This window comes from Erpetoichthys calabaricus, chromosome 11 (assembly GCF_900747795.2).
Source record: "Erpetoichthys calabaricus chromosome 11, fErpCal1.3, whole genome shotgun sequence".
Lineage (NCBI taxonomy): Eukaryota > Metazoa > Chordata > Cladistia > Polypteriformes > Polypteridae > Erpetoichthys > Erpetoichthys calabaricus.
This window is the reverse complement of record NC_041404.2, coordinates 158,107,483-158,131,637: the sequence shown is the minus strand read 5'-3', so window position 1 is coordinate 158,131,637 and position 24,155 is coordinate 158,107,483. Positions and strand designations below refer to the sequence as shown.

Sequence of the window (24,155 nt, the reverse complement as noted above, 5' to 3'; positions counted from 1 at the left end):
GCAATGCTTGCCTTTGACATCATCATTTTGAAAATAAACACCACAAAATATAAATGTATTAAATGCAATGGAAATGATACAAATAACAGTTAAACACTTCCAGATTTCCACCATCATTTGAGGTGGTCACTGAGAGGTAGAGCATAGAACTTATAGCTTCGACCATTGTCTTTTCTTATAGGTACAAATGTTTACTGGGTCTGAAACACCATATTCCACCAGATGGAGAGAACTGTGTTGCAGTCCTCAAAAAGCTGTGTCCTGCCAATAAAGGAATGTTCCAAGTTGGTGTCAGCAAGGTGAGTATCAATGGCAGCTGTAGACACATCCAAAAATCATCTTTGATCTTTATTGCGAATCCACTTTTTCTTGATTAGCTTCATGGGTAGCATGAGCTCTCCTTGAGGGGATAACATCAATCTATATGACAGTATAAAGAAACATGGTGTGGGAGAATGGTGACATGTTACCATTTTCTACTCACAGACTCCAGTATTTTTTCTATATAACCTTGGTATTTTCATTGTTTGACCATCAAACATTTTTAAATAACAGAACAAGTATTCTGTATTTGACTTTTAGCCTAGCAAACACCAAACTGCTGTCTTCAGTTCTATTCAGTTAAAACAAATGCCATAACTCAACTAGGAATGAACAGATAATCAGAACTAAGAAACAGGGGTGAAGCGGAGGCATTCAGACTAGAGAGAAACACTGCAGCAACCAACCTTCTCTGCCCAGTAATTCTGGCAATTGTGCAGTCACTGGATAATAAACTAGATGACATTCTGAAAAGACTGGCCTCAACAAGAGACATTAGAAACTGCTATGATTTTGGTTTTTTGTGACATGGCAAACCTCTGAGACAACAAACACCAAAATACAGCCAGATTATTTTCGGTCTTTTGTATGGATCAGACTAAAACTCAGGTAAAAGAAGAGGTGATAGCGGACATTTTTTGGTAAATAGTGTGTAATGCATGAATGTTAAAATTGTTTCTAAAAACTCTTTACTTGAATGGGAGTATTTAAGATCAAATGTTGTCCATTTTATCTTCCAAAGTGTTTTCTGGTCACTGTTTACATTCCAGTACAACCCAACACCAATAATGAACTGAATGATATGTATACCAATATCCATCCATCCATCTATTATTCAACCCACTATATCCTAACTACAGGGTCACGGGGGTCTGCTGGAGCCAATCCCAGCCAACACAGGGCGCAAGTAGTTGTTGATGCTGACATAAGATTTTGACTGATCTTTTTACATAACTCTTGTTTTTGTTTTCCCACCAGCAAGGTTTCAACCACTGCACTTATGTACTCCTTGACAATTTCTGAGTCAGTAAAATGTTCTTTTATATTGTCCCAAAATCCATGCAGCTTTAGAGGAAAATTTATTGTCACATTGTTGGGCATTGAATGATTGTGTCAGGATTCTGGTGGATCGATCATATTGGGCTCAGAGATCATGTATTTTCTGTGCCCTCAGTTTGGATTTGAGTGGGTATGATTGTTCAAAAAATTTGTGCTTTGTTTTGTAGTGATACTTTACATTGTCACTTTTAATTAAGGCCACAGTCTCAGCGCATATGAGGCAAACTGGTTTTGAAGTTTCTGTGGGAAGTATAAACATATATGAGTCTGTCCATTCTGGATTAAAAGCTCTGTTTTCTCTGTCTATTTTCCTCATTTTAGAGTGTCTGTTTCCCTGACTCACTTTTTTGGACATCCATGTCAATGTCTCCTTGCGGCTGGCTCCATGTGTGTTTTTCTGTGCATTTTCACACACACACACTCGCCCAACTCGCAGCATTGCTCTGAATAAATAATTTGATTAGCTGAGTAGCGTCACAATGAGTTACAATTCATGTGATTGATCTGTGTGTTTCCTGTGTATATACATTGACTACATAAAGACAAAGGGAAAAAGCTAAAAAAAAGACTATTGTAAATGTGAGAAAAGTTGTACAGATTAAAATAGAAACGATCCATCAAAATTCAGTATAATAATAGGTCTGAGTCTGTATAAAATGGCTTCTGGGTCCGGATATGGACTGCGGTCTGCCTATTGGTGATCTAGATTTTAGATAATCATAATCACCTCCAGTCTACATATTGTCACAAATGATCCACAGAGGATGCCACATTTATTGCAGTGGTACCAGGAGAAGCAAAAAGCAGATCACAATCCTACCTTCATTGAAGGACATATTGTTGAAAGCGTCACCAGCTTTAAATAGCTTGAAGTCACATTATTGATGAACTGAAGTGGATACAATACATTTACGCTCTTTGTAATCCTGCTCAACAATATGTCTACTTACTTCAGGTATCTGAAAAAGCTTAGCTTAGATTTCTTGATCTGTTCTAACATCTATAGATGCACAGTGGAGTCTATTCTAATTAGCTGAATAGCTTCCTGTTAGGATAAACTGTTTAGGAATACTCGCACCAGTAAGCTCATAGACTGTTTCTATTTATAGATCATAAGATTTGTCATTACCCAGTCATAATAGCAGGTATTGTGTATGTTCATGGATGCAAAGTTACTGAAGAGCTAGTCGTGACATGTTTTTGTATAGATCACATATACTGTATACTGTGATAATTGTATTGTACTATGTACACATGAATGTTTGTACTGCTTGAGGAAACACAGACAATGACTGGAAGAGACTGCACATTGCAAACTGAAGACACTCAACCAGTAAAAATCTGGGGTCAGTGCTCAGCTTCTCCACTGTTCCATCTCACTTTAAAAATCAAATTATTTTAGAAATGTAGATGTGATGATGATACAGCTGTTTGCATTGTTGCTTGAGTTGCTTGAGTTGACTACTTCTATATCCCAGAGGTTAGTATGAAAGATAATTGAAAATTTGATACCACCAGCATGTACGACTTCCTTAACATACAAAACTGCATTGGTGTCAATATTTGCAGCCCATGGTGAAATATGAATATCAGAAGAAATCTACATAGCTAGTAAAAAAAAGATGATACTGTAATGTTCAAAGGGGTTACATTTTGCCCTAGTAGTAATCAAGAATTACAGCATTCCCAAAAGCTTAGGAATGTGTGTAATAATGACATATAGTAGTACACATTAAATTGTGTGTTCTAGTTTCCTAAAACATTCTACAATCATGAATATTAGATTTCTTGACAACTTTGACCTATTCCATTGTAAATGATTATGGGTTTGTTCATTTTTGCCTTGTGCTATACTGACATCTCATCCAGGCTTTTGTCCCACCTTGCACCTGCTTCTGCCAGAATGTGCTCCAAAGGAAGGATGGGTGAAATAACAGTGAATCTATCTTGTTTGACTCTATAATGAAGTAACCTGACACAGAGAAATTAATTTTGTACTCTCTTATCTGAAAGCTATTCATGAAGGAGGATCTCTATCAGCTCCTTGAAAGTAAGCGGGATCGAATACTCCATATGGCTGCTCTTACTCTGCAGCGATACACCCGTATGTGGTTTGTTCGCCGACGGTACACCTCTTTGCGCAGGAAGATTGTCAAGCTTCAGGCTCATTCTAGGGGATATCTGACCAGGTATGAAACATGTTACTCCTTTAGAAATTTTGCCCAATATAATATTATTAGTTTTAAAATGTTAAATACCAGATTTCGCTGTGGCTGTCATCCCAAAATAATGTATCCAATGCAATTTGAACAGACATATAATGACTCATTTAAGGGTCACTCCTTGTAATCCCTGCTCCTCAGCAATTTGGCTATACTACATGTAAGCCTCTGTTCATAGGAACAGTGAGTAAAATAATCAATGCATCACTATTAATTTTTGTGCCATCTTTTAGGTTGAACAAGTAAGAAAGTCATCAAAGAACAAAACTAATAAATATAGATTAGCAACTAATATTAGCGAAAAATAAGGGATCAAGAAATCATACATCAGAAACATGCACTGAGATTTCATCAATCATAAGAAACATGTTGGCCTTAAGCAGAGTCAAACATTCGTGAGACCATGCATACATCCATGTGAGCCCTTGTTAAGTTTTCTTCTTTCAAATAATGGCAAAACAATCCATTCATTTCCATATATGCTTAATACAGTTTTACAAAGTTTAAAAAAAAGCTGTTAAAAAAATCATGAAAAATAAGGTTATATAAACAAAAAACAAAAGGATGTTACATTCATACTGTATATTGTTATAATTAAAGTGCTGTTCTTAGGCCTAATACAGTATATAGATACACATACTTATGTCAGCATTTTGCACATCTAGAGGCTGTAGTCATGATTTCTTAGTCTTTATATTTTATTAGCGTATGACAGTAAGGTATTTATACAGTATAACATAAATACATTTTCTATTGGATCTTAAAAATTACCTCAAATAGAAATAAAGAAAATCAGGCAAGTTGCATTACATTTTGAAATAAATTTAGGGGTTATAAGTTATGTGTAAAAATGAGTTTACAAAGGCAGCATTGTAGCACAGGGTTTAGTGCTTCTGCCTCACAGATTCGCCATTCTGTGACTGAATCCAGTGCCCAGTCTTTTGTCAGTATGGAGCCTGCAAATTCTCCATGTGTCTATGTTGTTTTTCTACAGTCAGTTAGGGTACAGTTCTCCACCCTACCCTGTATAGCCTTGAATTGGATTAACTGAATTTGTGATTGTTACGTTGAGATTAGAAATGGCAGATCTGTATGCCTTTTTCTGAAGATGAACTCAGTGACATCATTTTCTTTTTATTACTTTTAGAAAGCATTTTGTGAAAATGAGGGAAAGTCTCATCAAATTCCGCTCCTTGATCCACATGTATGTCAATCGCAAGAGATACATCAAGGTGATTTTTTTTTCTTAAACCTTTTGATTGCAGCAAAAAATGAAAAACCAATCCACATGCAATGTGTAAGGTGAAAATTATGAAATGTAAAGCAAAAGAATCAAGGACTTTTAAACATTCCCTTGCATTCGCAAACATAGCTCCAAAGAGGCATTATTTGAAAGGGGCATCAGGTCTACTTCTCATGTTATTTCAGGCATTATTAATAGGCTAAAGTGTTTCTGTTAACTTTTACAGATATTTGAATTTAAATATAATGAATGAAACAGGATGCTCATTCATTTGATCTGTCTTTCTTCTGCTTTTGGAAATGAGAGGGCATTTATCTTACCCATATCTGATGCAAACTTTGTTCATTTCAACAGATGATAATATTGTGACAAATGTAAAATGTAAACTAAAGCTGTGAGGGTTTCCACTAGTCCCTTATCCACTTGACCTCAGGGTAGCCCTCAGCAGCTAGCAGTGTTCAATTATCCAATAATAGTTCATTACAGTATATCTGTATAAGAGTACATCTTTACTGAATTGGAGTTCAACATCTGTCTGGCACTTGAAAACCTACAAAAATTAGCAATACAAATGAACATTCTCATTTCCACATTATTTTTTATACCAAATAAATAAAGATTGTTTTCTATTCTAGATGAAGGAAGAAATTCGTCGGAGAGCAGAAGAACAACAGAAGCAAATTGAGATGGTAAGCAGCAGGTCAGGGCTGGAAATCATTCCATACCTAAAACCCAAAACAGTGTGTGCATGCATGTGTGTCAGTATTTCTGTATGCATGTGCATGTATGTACTTGCCTGTACAGTGTGTCAGTCTGCCTGAGTTATGTGTGAACATTGCTCTTCACACCATTTGACTTCGTGTTCTGCTGGATTGATATTGATGTAAAACAAAATCCTTCCAAAGATAATAGATAATTAAAAATAGCATAGCATTTTCTTCCTGTAAATTTCATGTGGACATATATTTATAAGTGATATTTCTGTGGAATTCAGAAAGTGTAGAGCATGTTTTAGAACTTAGTACCAGTTCATTAAAAAAATATGTTCACTGTATATCTGTACAGAGAAAGAATTTGAAATTATTGCTTCCCTTGGTCTTATGTGGTAAGATACTTTAGCCCTTGAATATTTGGGTATTTCTCACTGTATGCTACATTTGTCAGCAGCCATACCACCTGTATTTCATAACAGGTAATCCACCTGAAGCTAAGCATGTTTGGGTCTGGCCAGTACTTGGATGGATGACCATTTAGGAAAAGCTTGGGTTGCTGCTGGAAGAGATGTTGGTGAGGCATCAGTGGGTGCTTACCCTATGATCTGTGTGTGGATCCCAATGCATCAGTGCAGTGACTGGGACAGTATTTGTTAAAAATCAGTGCTGCCCTTCAAGTGAGATGTAAAACCAAGGTCCTGACTCTCTGTGGTCAAAAAATAACTCTGGGCATCTTTCAAAAAAAGTAGGGTATGTCCCAATGCCCACCACAGCCTGACTGACCGCCTAATCATCCTCAGTTGCTTAATAGCTAATTATCTCTCTCACCCCTTCACCACCTACTAGCTAATGCGTGGTTAACCCCCACTGCATAAGAATGGCTGTCATTCCATCATTCTGGTGGATGCTACACATTTGTGGTGGTTGATGAGATTCTTCACTGTCTATGTAAAGAAAAGCGATATAAAAATGTAGTTATTATTATAATTTAAGCAATTAACTTATGTATACATATACACAGCATAAAAGTATTTTTAAATGTGTTTTTTATTTAGGTTTACGATATTCTTTTGGTATTTCCTGTGGAAGACTTTTTAATCATATATTTATAGCACATGTGAATTTTTTGTTTTCGTATTTTTATTTCTATTTAGAGTGGTTGATGTTTTACTAATTATGATGTATGGAGTATAACATACATGGGATATATAGAAATCACAGGGAGAGAAGTTCTGATTAGATTAAAAAGACTGAAATGAAATACATTTCCAGGACCAGAAATCATTTTCCTAGAATGTTTAAGAAGGTTATTGAGTACATATAAACTCTTAATTGATATTTTTAAAAAACACAGCATACTAGGGAAATTCCTTACAGACTGCAACCTTTTAAATCTTGTCTCATGATATGGAAAAAACTATTGGACTGATCCAAGTGACTATATGCCAGTAAATTTAGCGTGCATCATGGTCCAATGGCCAGGAAATTCAAATGTTTTGAGAATGCATTTATATTTAAATAATATTACACACAAGAGAGAATTTCAAGTAATAACGAAAAATAACAGATGCAAAACACTAACTACCTTATTGGACCTACCTATGTTGGCTTTCTTCTCTGTCTCTGGTCTCCGTCTCTGTCTCTTCTCTGGTTGTGTGACTCTCCCACATCACTCATTTCTGAAGTTGCAATACTCTTTCTTCTCACATGTTTAGCGTTAACTATGAGTACAAACAGGTGAAACTTTTCTTAATGACATTTTGTGTCATTTTACTTTCAAGGCTTGTGTAGCTGTTAACGGACTAGGAGCCTCATGTATACAGTGGTGCAAAAAAGTATTTAGTCAGCCACCAATTGTGCAAATTCTCCCACTTAAAAAGATGAGAGAGGCCTGTAATTTTCATCACAGGTATACCTCAACTATGAGAGACAAAATGAGAAAAAAAAATCCAGAAAATCACATTGTCTGATTTTAAAGAATTTATTTGCAAATTATGGTGGAAAATAAGTATTTGGTCACCTACAAACAAGCAAGATTTCTGGCTCTCACAGACCTGTAAGTTCTTCTGTAAGAGGCTCCTCTGTCCTCCACGCGTTACCTGTATTAATGGCACCTGTTTGAACTCGTTATTAATATAAAAGACACCAGTCCACAACCTCAAACAGTCACACTCCAAACTCCACTATGGCCAAGACCAAAGAGCTGTCAAAGGACATCAATCCATCCATTGTCCAACCCGCTGAATCCGAACACAGGGTCATGGGGGTCTGCTGGAGCCAATCCCAGCCAACACAGGGCACAAGGCAGGAACCAATCCCAGGCAGGGTGCCAACCCACCGCAGGACACAGACAAACACACCCACACACCAAGCACGCACTAGGGCCAATTTAGAATCGCCAGTCCACCTAACCAGCATGTCTTTGGACTGTGGGAGGAAACCCACGTAGACAGGACCCGGGAAGCAAACCCAGGTCCCCAGGTCTCCCAACTGCGAAGCAGCAGCACTACCCACTGCGCCACCCTGTCAAAGGACACCAGAAACAAAATTGTAGACCTGCACCAGGCTGGGAAGACTGAATCTGCAATAGGTAAGCAGCTTGGTGTGAAGAAATCAACTGTGGGAGCAATTATTAGAAAATGGAAGACATACAAGACCACTGATAATCTCCCTCGATCTGGAGCTCCATGCAAGATCTCACCCCGTGGGGTCAAAATGATCACAAGAACGGTGAGCAAAAATCCCAGAACCACACGGGGGGACCTAGTGAATGACCTGCAGAGAGCTGGGACCAAAGTAACAAAGGCTACCATCAGTAACACACTATGCCGCCAGGGACTCAAATCCTGCAGTGCCAGACGTGTCCCCCTGCTTAAGCCAGTACATGTGCAGGCCCGTCTGAAGTTTGCTAGAGAGCATTTGGATGATCCAGAAGAGGATTGGGAGAATGTCATATGGTCAGATGAAACCAAAATAGAACTTTTTGGTAAAAACTCTACACGTCGTGTTTGGAGGAGAAAGAATGCTGAGTTGCATCCAAAGAACACCATACCTACTGTAAAGCATGGGGGTGGAAACATCATGCTTTGGGCCTGTTTTTCTGCAAAGGGACCAGGACGACTGATCCGTGTAAAGGAAAGAATGAATGGGGCCATGTATCGTCAGATTTTGAGTGAAAACCTCCTTCCATCAGCAAGGGCATTGAAGATGAAACATGGCTGGGTCTTTCAGCATGACAATGATCCCAAACACACCGCCCGGGTAACGAAGGAGTGGCTTCGTAAGAAGCATTTCAAGGTCCTGGAGTGGCCTAGCCAGTCTCCAGATCTCAACCCCATAGAAAATCTTTGGAGAGAGGTGAAAGTCTGTGTTGCCCAGCGACAGCCCCAAAACATCACTTACTGATCACATCACTGAAGACTTACAGAAAACATTTCACCTCTGTCATTGCCAACAAAGGGTATATAACAAAGTATTGAGATGAACTTTTGTTATTGACCAAAAACTTATTTTCCACCATAATTTGCAAATAAATTCTTCAAAAATCAGACAATGTGATTTTCTAGATTTTTTTTTTCTCATTTTGTCTCTCATAGTTGAGGTATACCTATGATGAAAATTACAGGCCTCTCTCATCTTTTTAAGTGGGAGAACTTGCACAATTGGTGGCTGACTAAATACTTTTTTGCCCCACTGTAAATAGTGCATATGCAGAAAAATTGTGTGTATCACATCCATGCTGCAGGCTTTATTAAATATATCAAAATTAATTGCATATTGTTTGCAAATTTAAGGCATTTGATTGTAATCATTCTGTAACAATATAATGGTGCACAGAATGGCCAAAGTATTCCAAATACCATAGCTACTTTAGCATTGTTACTCTTAGTGCACCACTGAGAGTATTTTAACCCATTGTATCTGTATGTGGTATCGAATTATAGCTTTTATGTTGTATATTTTTCATTGTTTTTTTATGTTGTTATTATTATTATTATTTTTATCATTTAATAGGAAAATTCATTTATGGAGGATTTGCATATTGAATCTCATTGTACCTTACAATGACAATAAAGGAATTCAATTCAATTCAATAGAAGAGAGCATGTATTTACAGATGATGATAGATAGATAGATAGATAGATAGATAGATAGATAGATAGATAGATAGATAGATAGATAGATAGATAGATAGATAGATAGATAGATAGATAGATAGATAGATAGATAGATAGATAGATAGATAGATAGATACTTAATCCCCAAGGGGAAATTCACAGCAGCAGCATACTGATAAAAACAGTATTAATTAAAGAGTGATAAAAACACAGTGCAATTTAAAAAGTGCAAGGTGGAGAGTGCGAGGCAGGTATAACAGTCAATAACATTGTATAATGTTACAGTTTACCCAACCCAGTGGAATTAAAGAGTTGCATAGTGTGGGGGAGGAACGATCTCCTCAGTCCGTCAGTGGAGCAGGACAGTGACAGCAGATTGTCGCTGAAGCTGCTCCTCTGTCTAGAGATGATACTTTTCAATGTCCAACTCTTTATCTGTGTTGTTGGGGAAGGCATAGTTTGTGAACATTTTACTTAAAGAATAAGGTGTTGCTTATATACGGGATAGTCTTAGAAGATAAAGTTTCTTTCAACATTTAACTTCTGTAGAGTGATAGTCATTGCTAAATATTTAACATGTTTTCATTAAATTTAATTAGACTGGACTGGTCTGGATAAATTGCACACCATCCAAAGCGGATTCCAACTTTGTGCCTAATTCTTCTGGTATAGGCTGCAGAAAATGTAACAATTCTGGAATCCATAAATGTTCATCGTCCATAGGACTGACTCTCTGTGGCATGTTCTTTGATACCATTCCATGGCAATGACAGTTCTGGTACCAGTTCTACTCAGTTGTTTGAAATAATAAATTAGGTTATAAGCCCCCCAATCCCTGTTGTCTTTTGTCACTTTCATTTTATGTACATCCAAAGTCTTTATATATTTTTTTTGTTTTGTTTTTCTTCTGGATTAGGAACTTACGAAGAGAGAAGTTGTCAATGTTACCCATCTAGCCATTCCAGCTGAACTTGGAGGTTTACTACAAGAAGCAGGAGGTAGGTATTCTTCCTTATATATTGGCCTGGTAGCAAGTACTGTGTGTTAGCTATTCTGTAATGGATATCTGCTGTGCTCTTTTTCTGCAGCTGTTAAAGAAGTTCATTCAGATTGTCTGGCCCTGGTACAGTCTCCTAAAGTGCAGCTTGAAGCACAGCTCACACTGCCACTTGATATCAACAACTTCCTCATCTCTAGATTCATACGATCACATTTTCAGGTCATTTGTGTTTTCCTCTAATCCCTGTTACTATTATTTGCCTGTGACCTTCACTGTTTCTTGGCAATAAACAACCCTGGCAAAACCGTTCTATAAGATTTCAGCAACTGAGGCTTTATGTATTGTTTCTCAGTCTTGCATGGCAGATCAACTCAATAAGCTTCTTCTGCATCTGTTTCTGTTTGATGTGTACAGTGGTGAGGTTGAATTGATTCAGTCTGGTTTCTGATACTCCTAGAACTACATCAAAGGTATCATTCCAGGAAAGATATTAACATTTAACCAATCTGCTTTAAACTTAGCTGAGATCATAAAGCAGGCACACCTTTCACTTCTTTTAATAAAGGTCTAAAGAAATATCTTATGTTCATAAATTAAAAAAGTGAGAGATTTTTTTTGTATTGTGCAATCAAGGTTTTGTAACACGTAACAAAACTTATTGAAAGATTGCTGGAAAAGCGAATCAAGGATCGACTAAAAGCAAAATGTATTGTAGTTTCATTCTTGGAAAGGAAACAACAGATGCATCTTTGTTGCTAGAAAAATGCGTGAAAAGCATCAAGCAAAGGAAAAGAAACGGCACTATGCATTTGTAGATCTGGTAAAGGCATCATTAGATAGGGTGCCACAAGAGGAGGTGAGGTGGAAATCGAAAATGTTAACTGTGAATGAATGCAGTGTCTATGGTACTGTCAACATATGAGGAAGAATGAATGGTGGTGATAGCAGGAATAGTGAAAACTTTAAGGTGAGTATAGGGCTGCACTCATGATCTGTTTAAATTGCGTTGCTTTTCATGATAGTGATAGAGGTGTTAATTAGAGGAGTGCAGGAGTCTGCAGGTAGCAAGTGTGAATTATCTTTGTAGAAAGTGTGTTAGGTGGGTACAGGATGCCGATGGAGTAAGTTTAAATTATGGTATGGAGTTGTTTTGAAGAAAATAGGAAAGCTCTGAGGAAGAGAAGTATAGGGAAGAACTTCCAGTAGTTCTCCATTCTGATTTCTAATAGCTGCGTGAGGTATAGTATGCTCTACAAGAGTGAGACATGGACAATGACGGAAGAATATGAAGCAAAGCTGAAAATTATACAGATAGAAATTATTAAGAGAATGGGCAGAATGCCACAAAAGGAGATGAAAGATTACAAAAGACTTTGTATAGAGGCAGGAATTTTTGTGATGAGGAGAAACAGACTAACATGGTTTGAACATATTGAACTAAGGGCAGAGGATGAAGAGATGCACCATGATGGTGGTGTAGGGGATGAAATCAAGAGAGTGGCCAAAGAAAATGTGGTTGGAGGTGGTGTCAGTTAACATGAGAAAAATGTTTTTTTACCCCAAAGGATGCTTAGGATCATAGACAGTGAAGGAAATAGTTTCGGAGGATAACTGGCTAACCTGGGTAAACCTGGAAAATGGTAGTTAAACTTATGAAGATGATGATGATGATGATGATGATTTGATGATAATGATGATGAAGAGAATGATGATGATGATGATGACAGATTTTTTCTTACAAGCCTGGGGAATTTTACACACGTGATAAAGAAAAAGTTGTTTTATCCCACTAGGGATTTTGTATGCCTTTTCATATCCTCCCTGCTTTAAGCCTGAACAAAACATGAGTGCTTGGAGAAAAAGAACAACACGGGCATATAAAGAGCATGCAGATCTCATACAGATAGTGCTTAGATGGAAATTTGGACTTTGTCTCCTGGAGTTGCTCAGTATTATATTATATTATATTATATTATATTATATTATATTATATTATATTATATTATATTATATTATATTATATTATATTATACTAGACTATTAGTTTATTAGACTATAATCAGTCAGTGTTCCACTGGCTTTTTCACAGAAAGATAAAAAGTATATCCTTATTTTTGCCTATGAATTTTTAAATTCTTTTTGGTCTGTACAGGAACCTTATTTTGGTATGCTTACTATCCCCCTGGAGTCACCTTTGACCTTAGTGGAAGATGAACTTAAGCAAGAAGCTTTGAATATCTTTGTAATGGTAGGTAGTAATTTTTATTTTACTTATTAGTTTCAGAAACCAATGTGTACAAATGTCATCATTCTAATATAAATCAAATTTATTTGAAAAAAGTCTTATTCAAAAGCAAAAGCAGGCATTCAATTGTATAACAATGGTTGTTTGTTTTATCTCATACTGATTTTGGCATTGTTACCCTGAACACACTATGCAATGCTCTAGTGTTTTGAAGATATCTTTTTGCATAGCACTTCCTTTTCATAATTTTGAATGGTTACGTTGTTATTTGAATTAAAATGTCAAGTTACACCCCTAGTTTTTTTCTGCATTTGAGCTCTGTTTTTTATCTACTGTATAGGTGTACTCAAAGAAGTACACTAACAGTATTGTTCTGCATCTGATTTACTCTAAAACCTACGATTCTTAACTATTGTTTTATGGTAAGTTAGAAAATAACTCAAAATTCTGATTTTCCTATTATTATTATTATAACACTTTAAATTCCTACTTTAAGGTGCCTTTTCGGTACCAGAAGTGTACATTTAGCTACCTCAGCCAAAATACAATGTCACACAATTAGACTTTGTCTTACATGGTTGCAGCCTCGGTAATAATGAGGTGTAAATAAAAATATTCAGGCCACCTTTATTACATTTTTGCAGCATCTGTAAAAGAGAAAAAAAAGAATCTACGTAGTATAATACCATCTGTTATTCCTTGATGGCTGCCTCCTGTTCACAGTACTTAACTAGCATACCATGCTACAAACTTATTAAGTCATGCCACACACTACGTCTACTTTGCACCAAGTATATTTTATATTTTGTTTTTTAAATTAACCAGATTGTAAAACTCTTGTGATTTGCTTTAAACATTTTCTCTTTATGGTTTGCTAACTTAGCAGTTTTCTGGTAAACATCCAAACTCATTGTACAGAATTTTTAAGTAGTTGCAAATAAAAATGTCTTCTAAATAAAAATATAATGAGGATATTTAAAGATCATTGCAAAACAACATTTAGCACATTCAGTTATTTTATTTATGACATGAGGAACAGATTTGCAATGCCTTAATTTATATTAAAGAGAGATCAACAGTGTTCCCTTTCACAACTTCTGGCCTCACGGAACAAAAAGCCTCTTAGTCTGGGCAAAATAATAATAACTGTGTTTAGCATGTTTCAGCTGTCATGGGTGGCTACATATGTACTGTACAGGCAGTGCTATGTGTGTCTGGTTCTACTTTCTTTATATGAGTGTCACTTTGTACATACATTAAGTCTCATTTTTGTGATGGACTGTGTTTTCAAGTGACACTTTTGCTTAAAAGCTTCAGCATTCACTCACCAGTGCACAAATCAAAGCACTTCAGAGTATGGAGACTTACCATGAATGAAGAAAAGTTAAATTATTAATAATAATATAGGTAAGAGCGTATACTGTAACTTCAAAGGATTTAAGCTCCTTTTCATAGTTCATTTTATAGCTTGCTATCCTAAGAAGGACTTGATCACTTAGTATCACTACTGGACTGAAGACAAGATTCTTGTGCAGATAGTCTTTTATTGGGTGCACCTGTTCAGGATTTTGGTGATTTTTTATATTTACATAATGGTTTCACTCTGATTTTTTTCCTGCTTAGATGGTCTGTCGTTTGTGCTTGTTGTTGCCACCTCTGCTGCAGTTGCTATAATAATAAACTATAAACCATACCTATACACATACACCCAGAATTGTTTACTTCAGTTCAAATATATTACAATATTTATTTATTTTTATTGGAATATTCAGAACATATTTTTTGGCTAATTTGTCAGCCTTAGTACAAACACATGCAATTCAATCTAAAGTCGCACATTGTATGGATTTTAAAATTGTACCTGAAGTAATAAGTACCACAGTACTTGCTCAGTACCATACTGCATATGACATAAAATATGGTACATACTCTTGAAGAACATGTATGACTTGTTGACTATAAGGTCATAAAGGAGGTCCTGTAACTTTTAACTTAAAGATCCATGAAAGCTTTTTTTTCTTTTTTCATTTTAAAGGCTTGATCATCATTTGTATTCCCAGTATTCCTTGTGTGTTATTTTCCATGATAAGCAAGTGCAGATGGTAACTGGAAGTGATATTCAAATGTTGTGGTTTTGTGAGGAGTAGCAGATAGCAAGAAACGTTATACTTAAATACACATCAGAAATTTTTGTGCAGAGCTTATGACAGTTCCATTAATTTTGACAGAGCAATTAACACAAAAAAGGATATCAAGGGCCTTAGTGGGATTAGATCGAAACAAAAGGCCTAAGACTTATTAGTCTTAGGAGGCCACTAGTGAGTAAAAACTTTGCCTGAAGTGACACTAGTGGTTGTTTGTTGGTTCTGAAGGCTATTGATGGAGGTCTGTGGAAAATACCAGTGAAAGGACAAACTCTTTTTATTAATTCTTTATACATATACTGTAATGTGTCCTCCACCAGTAAAACATTACAGATGTGATAGGTTATCATGGCTATCTGATGGATGTAGTCTACACTTGAAGCAACAGAGAGCCCCAGAAGAACAACACAAGTTGACCTGAGAGAAAAATGCATATGAAGTTTGATTTAACAAGATAAAATGTTGGCTGTAGTGCTTAGTCCTTAAGAGGGAACTTCAGACCTACATCACTTGAATCATGGTTCTCTGCAGGTAAGTCATCTTACAGTTAAGAATGTTGTGTCAAAAGGTTTTCTGACAGGATAAAAAATATGATTTGGAGGACATAGTGTTAGTTTTGATGCTGAGATAGATAAATAGGAGCCTCTGTTAAATGTCAGTGTGTGTAGGTTGTTTTGCTGGATTGTCTGCTCTGTGTTTGAGTCTTCCTATAATTTTTCCACTATGAAATTCTCTGAAATCTTAATAAATAAAATGTTTTTGCTCAAGGTCATGCGGTTCATGGGAGATCCCCATCTCAATGGAGCACAGGAGAACTTGTTTGGGAATTATATTATCCAGAAGGGACTCTTTGCTGCCAGCCTGAGGGATGAGATACTTTCCCAAATTTCTAACCAAGTGTGGAGGAACCCAAATGAAAATAATGCAGAAAGGGGGTGGCTGCTGCTGGCTGCATGTCTGAGCTCATTTGCACCATCAACTAAGTTGGACAAATACCTGCTAAAGTAAGAATATATATTTGTCCTTTTTAATGTTTTGCAGTTCATTGGGTTCTTGCTCATTAATAATGTTCACAGTACTCATTTTTCTTCATGAATGCCTATTTGTCTTCTGTTAATCCTGTCCATAAATTAAGAGAGTGTGACAAATACAAAACTTTTAGACACAGTGGTCCATAAACTGGGTCTTTCAGAAGTGGCAAGGTAACCTTTCTTTATTCTTGGCATTTACTATTTAAAAAATTCATAACCACTTGACCTTGATTCATTGATTCATTAATAGTAACAAAGTAACATAACATAACACATAATGATTATATCCCAGGGAAGAAAATAAGGCCAGGACTCAGGCTCACTATATTTAAAATAAAACAGTGCAAGCAAATGTTGATCAATCTGATGGATTACCACCAAGGGTCTGAGTCTTGTACAGTTGCACTATCATGTCACATGGCAATTGTTTTATTTATTTAACTCCTTTTTTACGGTAACATTATTCTTTTAAAATGTTTACTATTATTCCACATGGATGTGCTTTAATTTTATTATTTTTATTTTATTTTATTTAATTTGGGGCGGCATGGTGGCGCAGTGGGTAGTGCTGCTGCCTCGCACTTAGGGGACCTGGGTTTGCTTCCTGGGTCCTCCCCGTGTGGAGTTTGCATGTTCTCCCCGTGTCTGAGTGGGTTTCCTCCAGGTACTCCGGTTTCCTCACACAGTCCAAAGACATGCAGGTTAGGTGCATTGGCAATTCTAAATTTTCCCTAGTGTGTGCTTGATGTGTGTGTGTGTGTGTGTGCCCTGTGGTGGGCTGGCGCCCTTCCCAGGGTTTGTTTCCTGCCTTGTGCTCTGTATTGGCTGGGATTAGCTCCAGCAGACCCCCGTGACCCTGTAGTTAGGATATAGCGGGTTAGATAATGGATGGATGGTTGGATATATTTAATTTTTCATTGTGTGCTTTCAGGTTTACATTCAAGCAAAAGCAGAATCCTTACATTTTATTTTTGTTTCTTTTTTTTTTTTAGATTTCCATGAGTTACTTCACAGTCATTGCGCTACTATTTTTGTTTTGTTTTCTTCAAATTTGTTTATTTTCAGTTCTATTCATTTTTATATTGTGTATTTCCAGTTTCTGAGCTCAGACTTCCTTAATTTTTAGTATAGTAGCAAGCCTCATGTATCTAGCATCCTGAATTAGATGCCTGGTCCTTGTTTATGTTGTGGGTTTTCTTCTGGATACTTTAGTTTTCCTTCCACATCTGTAAAGACATGTGGGTAGGTTTATTTGTCATTACTAACTGGTCTTTTGTAAGTGAGTATGTGCGTATAAGTGGACACAATAAAGGACTGACATTGTTTTTTGATTTGTGTCAGATGCTGCAAGGATGGCCTCATGCTCTCCAACAGCCTGAATTGGATTAAACAGGTTTGGGAATGTTATTATATGTAGTTTTTTGACTGAAAACTGATATTTACATAGGTTCGTCTCAGACCATGGCTATAATGGGTATAAATCAGTGTGCCAACACAAGCTAATCCAGGCAATGCAGAAGTCCCAGTATGGCCCAGAGACAGCAAGAACATACCCACTGTGCCTGCTAGAGTGGATGGCTATTAGAAAGAAAGCCAGCATGGTGCTACAGGTCCACTGCTTTGATGGTGAGTAGATCTGACAGGCTATGAATGATAAAGAGACAGACTTTCCTCATCTGATCATGCTACACAAAGCAGATATAATGACATGAAATATATATTACCCTTCCTCAGTCTGTCTAGTTTTTCAGTGTAAATGGATGTGTTATCATATGCTGAAGTATTTTTGGAAGAATAGTTTTAAAATATTTAGGTTGCATTTGGACAAGAATTTGAAACTACACAGTTACAATTTCTGCTATTTTTAGATGTGATTTTAGGCAACAGAGGTTTAACGTCTTTGAACATGGACTAATCTTTTTTTTACATCTTGTCTTTGTCTCATTTTTTCATGTCTTGCTACCTGTTACAAGGAACTGAAAGAGCAAACTGAAAAGAGTGTCTAAAGAGAAAGACAAATGACACAATTTTTTTTCACTGCATTAAGAACAGTATTGTGTGCATGTACTCCTATTAGACTGAATAAAGTTAACAAAGAAAGGCAAATACTCATTCCCAGGCTTGAAATAATTAAATATGCCAACAAATTTTTTGTTCAGTTACTTGTATGACCAACATCTCTTTTCCATCCCTATCTTCATCATTGCTCTCTGATCTTTCACAATAGACAGGGAAGGCCAGATTATCTTGTCATGTGCATAGACCATCCATCACCACCAAAGCATAATCACAACTTCTCATTCTCTACATTTCATGAATGTGATAAGCCAAGGGTTCTTAAACTTTTTAACATGTGGTTCCAAATTAGAAAATCTGTACCATACTGGGATCTAAGAAGAGAATTTTTTATCATAATGACAGTGAAGTTATAAAGAGCCAAATAACAATGGCCATTTAATCAAAAAAGTAAATGTTTTTCTTTCTTTGTAAGCATATTTCTCGCATGAATATTGCTAAAACAGAAAATGGGAAACAAGTGTATTGTTAAAACAGTGCCCCCACCTGTTCATTTTCCAAACCCATTTATTCACAACAGGGTTGCAAGACAGTTGGAGCGCATACCAGCAAGCAATAGGTACATTGCAGGAACAACCTCTGGACAGGGCACCAGTCCATCGCAGGGCAAACACACACACACCCATACATACTAGATCCATTTTAGCAATGGCAATTTACCTAACCTGCATGTCTTTGGACTATGGAAGGAAATCCACACATGGGGAGAACATGCAATCTCCACACAGATAGAATGAAAGGTCACTTAACTTAGTTCTTTACCTCATGGGACCAGTTAAGGAATGAAGTAGTTAAAAAATTAATTAATCGATGCACTAGTCTTGACCCATAATTTAAGAAACACTGTAGTAAAGTGTTATTAGTAGCGTCTAAAGAAGCAAAATACAATAGCTACAGACAAATCCTAATTTTCTTACCTCTGAAAACATAGGGAAAGAAAACTGAATTTGTTTACATTTTTAGGTGAAAGTTTCTTGAGTCCAGTTCATTCTTGGAGCATGGGTGAGGAGCTTGCAAGAGATATTCTTCGACACAGGTAGGTCTTTACTAGTCCCTTTGCAGTGTCTCATTGGCTATGCTGTTTGGTATAGCCTTATGCTTCTGAAGATATAATTTTTACACATCTAAATATTTCCAGTCTAATCAGAATTTAATACGCTCATATATTGTTTTGAAGTTTAAAAAGGTTTCTTCCAAAGGATAAATGCTAAATAAAAGAAATGCCATGAGAAAAAGTGATTTTATATCTCTTAAACTATTATGTTTTGGGTTGGGTACTGATAATAACTAGAGGTCTCTTTTTATACTGCAGGTCAGTGTCAGAGGGCTGGAAAGGCTGGTCTGTTTCCATGAATGACAATAACCAATGGACTGAACTAGCTGGGCATGACTACGTAATGGATTTGATCTCTGACCTTGAGCTAATGGCAGACTTTCCTAAACAAAAATCCTATTTCCTAATTTCTTCAGAGGGTCATACTCGATCCAGGTCTAATGCAAATGTGTGAGTTATACAAAACAAATGATTCACTGTATGGTGAGATTATGGTTTTGAGAGTCTTTTCAAACAGATTTGTTTTTGGGTTACTCAAAACTTTGTCTTTGTTTCTTTGTTTTGATTTATTTATTTTTAGCTTTTAAAAATAGATTTATTGAAGATCTATTCATTCTTGAGTATTCTAAGGTCATTCACAACTTATGTGTGGTGAATACAAATGTGTAAAGAAAACATGTCCAAAGACAAACTGAATTTCAACCTGTGATAGTAAGCAATGATGATGAAAAAGGTTAATCTTCAATACAGGATTTCTTTACAGTAATCTAGATATCTGTTGTAACCAGTTGTTTGATGTCACTAGTAGTTGTGCTTATCTCAGCATCCATGATGTACCTGCATGACAATCATATTTTAGCCACATAAAAAACAAAGTATATGTAAACCACCCCCAATTTCATACTAACAAAATAAAACAATAATTCCTAAGATGCAACAAAAGGCAGCAGATCAAAAATTGCTACATCCTGATAGCTCTTGTTCAGAATGATTACCTGATTCTGCACCGATCCTCACAAGTCACTACAATGTTTTACAACACATTAAATTCTAACCAGTAAGTGCTACATTATGTAAATCTGGCAACTCCCCTTTTTGTCTCTGTCAGGATGAAATGGTATTTGGGCCTTAGACTGATTATAATGACTGGTGAATGATATGTAGAGATTTTACTGATACTAAAAAAACAATTAGATTAAATAATTTTGTCTATTTCATGTATTCATATCACAATTAATGTCATTTCTTTATTAAAGCTGTTTATTAAGGAACATTGTATTTAAGCTATTTATCAGTTTTAGAGCATTAACCTAAATAACGTTAACCAATGCACTATCAAATGTATATTAAATACAGCTTATCTATCAATGTAACTAAAATTTCAACCTATAAAATAGTCAGCCCCAATAGTACTTTAATGCATTTCCACCCAAGCTCATTGATTCACAAATCTGAGAACTCTATCTAAACTTGATAAGACCTATAATTACACAACCTGTTCCCACCTGAACCTAAACATTCTGTGGTTTCAGTGCTCAGCTACACCTGAACATAACCTTTCCCTAATTACAAAACTCAGCTTTACAGGAAGTCAGTGATTCCTTGTTATATGATCAAATCCTACCTGAGCACAGGGATTCCATAATTAAAGAACACAGCCCCACCACTGCCTAATATTTTCCCAATTAAAGAATCTAGCTCTGTTTAAACATGGTCAATTCTGATTACTGGTATGCTTACAGTGACCATATCCCCTTGAACTTAATAGTTCCTCAGTTATAGAACCATGCAACACATGTGCCCAATCTTTCCCTTGTTGTAGATTTCTCCTTTACCTGAGCATCCTCAGTCCCAAATTACAGAAGCCAAGCCTAACTGAGATGTTGTATAAGCTGAAGTCACTTCTGCCTGTGCCTAATGATTCCCTAATTATATAATGTAACCCACATAAGCCTGTTCATTCCCATATTAGACAACGCAGCCCAACTTTAACTGATTTTCTGAATTACAGAAATCAGCACCATTCAAATTTAAGGTTCCTTAGAGCATAATGATTTCCTAACTCCAGGATCCAAGCTCATCCATCCATCCATTTTCCAACCCGCTGAATCCGAACACAGGGTCACGGGGGTCTGCTGGAGCCAATCCCAGCCAACACAGGGCACAAGGCAGGAACCAATCCTGGGCAGGGTGCCAACCCACCGCAGGACACACACAAACACACCCACACACCAAGCACACACTAGGGCCAATTTAGAATCGCCAATCCACCTAACCTGCATGTCTTTGGACTGTGGGAGGAAACCGGAGCGCCCGGAGGAAACCCACGCAGACACGGGGAGAACATGCAAACTCCATGCAGGGAGGACCTGGGAAGCGAACCCGGGTCCCCAGGTCATCCAAGCTCATGAAACTCTATAATCAACAACAACAACATTTATTTATATAGCACATTTTCATACAAATGATGTTGCTCAAAGTGATTTACAGGATGAAGAAAGAGAAAAAAGACAAAATATATAAGAAAATAAAATTAGGCAATACTAATTAACATAGAATAAAAGTAAGGTCCAATGGCCAGGGAGGACAGAAAAAACAAACAAAAAAAAAACTCCAGATGGCTGGAGAAAAAAAAATAAAATCTGCAGGGGTTCAAAGGCCACAAGACCTCCCAGCCCCCTCTAGGCATCCTGCCTAACATAAATGACGTCAATCAGCCCTCATTGTATTCTCTATTTACAAATTCTGTACCAATGAAATAAAAAACATATTTTTTTGCAGCCACACAGTAACAAACCCCTCCCCGCTCACAAAGCGCAAGGTTGACATTCTTTTCCTCACTGTAATGACAGGTGTTGGTCATAAGTGGCATTCCAGCTAAAGAGGAGTTTGCTCTGTTCTCTTTAAGAATATTTATTGAAACAATCTAGTTTCAGAGGAAATTAATAGCAAAGCAAATGCTTTTGTTTATCAAGATTAAATTTCATTAGCATTTGCTGGCAGTGACCATATCTATACATTTTATCTGGATGTATAACATAACACTGATAAACCTGCTTTATATAATTGCATTTTAGTGTTTTTGGAAATGGTTTTGAATCAGATGAAGAATCTTCCATCCCCCAAGCCATTAAGTCCCCAGTCTTTACACCTTCCAGTCTCCCTGACTCAGATGGATATTTCAGCCATGGTGAGTACTACAGTTTAAGGCATTGAATAAAAGGACGGATGTGTTTAAGTAGAAACAACAACAAAACAAACTATGTTAACCTGATTGCATTTTATATACTGTACTATTCTGAGACATAGTTCTCTCTGACAGGTTACATGTAAAATAAACATTGCTTGATTTGCAACATTTTATGACATGAATGTCTTTGTTCTTAGTGTAACATACTTTTAATAAAGAAGACTGAGCTTCATCACTATTTCTTACATTGTTTGAAATGGTTAGGTTTGACATTCCTTATTGTTTTTACATCAGTACCAGAAAAAAAAGTGCAGTCATGGTATCTTAGTGATGTGTTACCTTATGTGTTATTTTATCTCCAAAGTAACCATATAGCCTTAGCATACAATAGCAGAGGGTGCAGGAATACAGTTTATTTAGATAGTAGCCACATAGTAGTTAAGATTCAGAGACAGTGGTGAAAACATCATATATAATGAAAGGGTTTGGGCAGTTTTTTATTTTTTCCTAGAAAAATAAGTAAAATTAGAATAGATAGGAAGCCCTTGGAAAAACTTGCAACAAAGAAATTGATTTATGCGGGGTATTATGTGCATAAATAAGGTCTGTGACCTAATAAAAATGTTATTCAAGGAACTTTGGATTTGAGGCAAGAGAATGATTGAAGATTACACAAATGAAAGAGGCAGCACAGTGGCACAGTGGTAGCGCTGCTGCCTCGCAGTAAAGAGACCTGGGTTTGCTTTCCAGGTCCTCTCTACGTAGAGTTTGTATGTTCTATGTGTGTCTGATTGGGTTTACTCTGGGTGCTCTGGTTTCCTCCCACAGTCCAAAGACATGCAGGCTAGCTGCATTGGCGATCCTAAATTGTCCATCATGTGTGTGGTGTGTGGGTGTGTGTGTGTGCCCTGCGGTGGGCTGGCACCCTGCCTGGGATTGTTCCTGCCTTGCGCCCTGTGCTGGCTGGGATTGGCTCCAGCGGACCCCCATGACCCTCTGTTAGGATATAGCAGGTTGGGCAATGACTGACTGACTGACTGACAAATGAAAGACATGACAATATGGATAGCAATGGTAATGATCAAGATCAGATTATGTGTAGAAGATAGAAAGGGATATTAACAAAATGTTCATGGTGCAGCCAGTGCCGGTGCTAGGTTATTTTGCACCCTACACCAACCGACTGTTTGGTAGCTAACCCATGCAGCTGGGTTCCCCCACCCCTTATGATTTGTGCCCTAGGAGAGTGCCTAATTTGCCTTAATGGTGGCACCGGCCCTGGGTGCAGCTTGTCTACTGTTATATTTTAATCATTTTATATATGAAATTTCTGGCAAGTTATTTTACAAAATGAGATCTGAACAGTGTAAGCTTGCAGATTAAAATTGGTTATTATGCCTTATTTGCACTGCTTTTGTACTGTATTTTATTATGGATTTTCCAGTATAGTCAATTCATGCAAATTTTAGATTGAATAAAGTTTTGGGTGATAATGGCGGATCCTAGTTTGCTACATAAGCTGGGCAAGTAAAACAATGTGAAAGAAAGTTTGATAAAGAGGTTTATTAGTTCAGCTTCCATTATTAACTTGTCTCTTTATTTCAGTAGATTCCGATACCTTCAGTGAGCCTCGAACTCAGAAGGGGTTGGACCGGTATCTTGATAGCTTGTTTGATCCTGTCTTATCTTATGGAAATGGGGTAAGAAATTTAATATATATGTGTGTGTGCGTGTGTGTG

At 36.8% G+C, this 24,155-nt stretch overlaps 1 protein-coding gene across 1 annotated transcript in view; it reads left to right on the top strand.

Annotated features, from left to right (window-relative positions):
• The window catches only part of myo15aa (myosin XVAa), a 131,735-nt gene that overhangs the window by 57,377 nt on the left and 50,203 nt on the right, over window positions 1–24,155 (top strand). Inside the window, exons 21-33 of the mRNA XM_051933481.1 lie at window positions 182–299; window positions 3,394–3,569; window positions 4,750–4,834; window positions 5,481–5,534; window positions 10,593–10,674; window positions 10,765–10,895; window positions 12,829–12,924; window positions 15,834–16,069; window positions 17,544–17,722; window positions 19,136–19,208; window positions 19,485–19,676; window positions 22,304–22,416; window positions 24,022–24,116. Of these exons, the coding sequence (XP_051789441.1) occupies window positions 182–299; window positions 3,394–3,569; window positions 4,750–4,834; window positions 5,481–5,534; window positions 10,593–10,674; window positions 10,765–10,895; window positions 12,829–12,924; window positions 15,834–16,069; window positions 17,544–17,722; window positions 19,136–19,208; window positions 19,485–19,676; window positions 22,304–22,416; window positions 24,022–24,116 (1,630 nt within the window). The remainder of the gene's footprint in view (window positions 1–181; window positions 300–3,393; window positions 3,570–4,749; window positions 4,835–5,480; window positions 5,535–10,592; window positions 10,675–10,764; window positions 10,896–12,828; window positions 12,925–15,833; window positions 16,070–17,543; window positions 17,723–19,135; window positions 19,209–19,484; window positions 19,677–22,303; window positions 22,417–24,021; window positions 24,117–24,155) is intronic.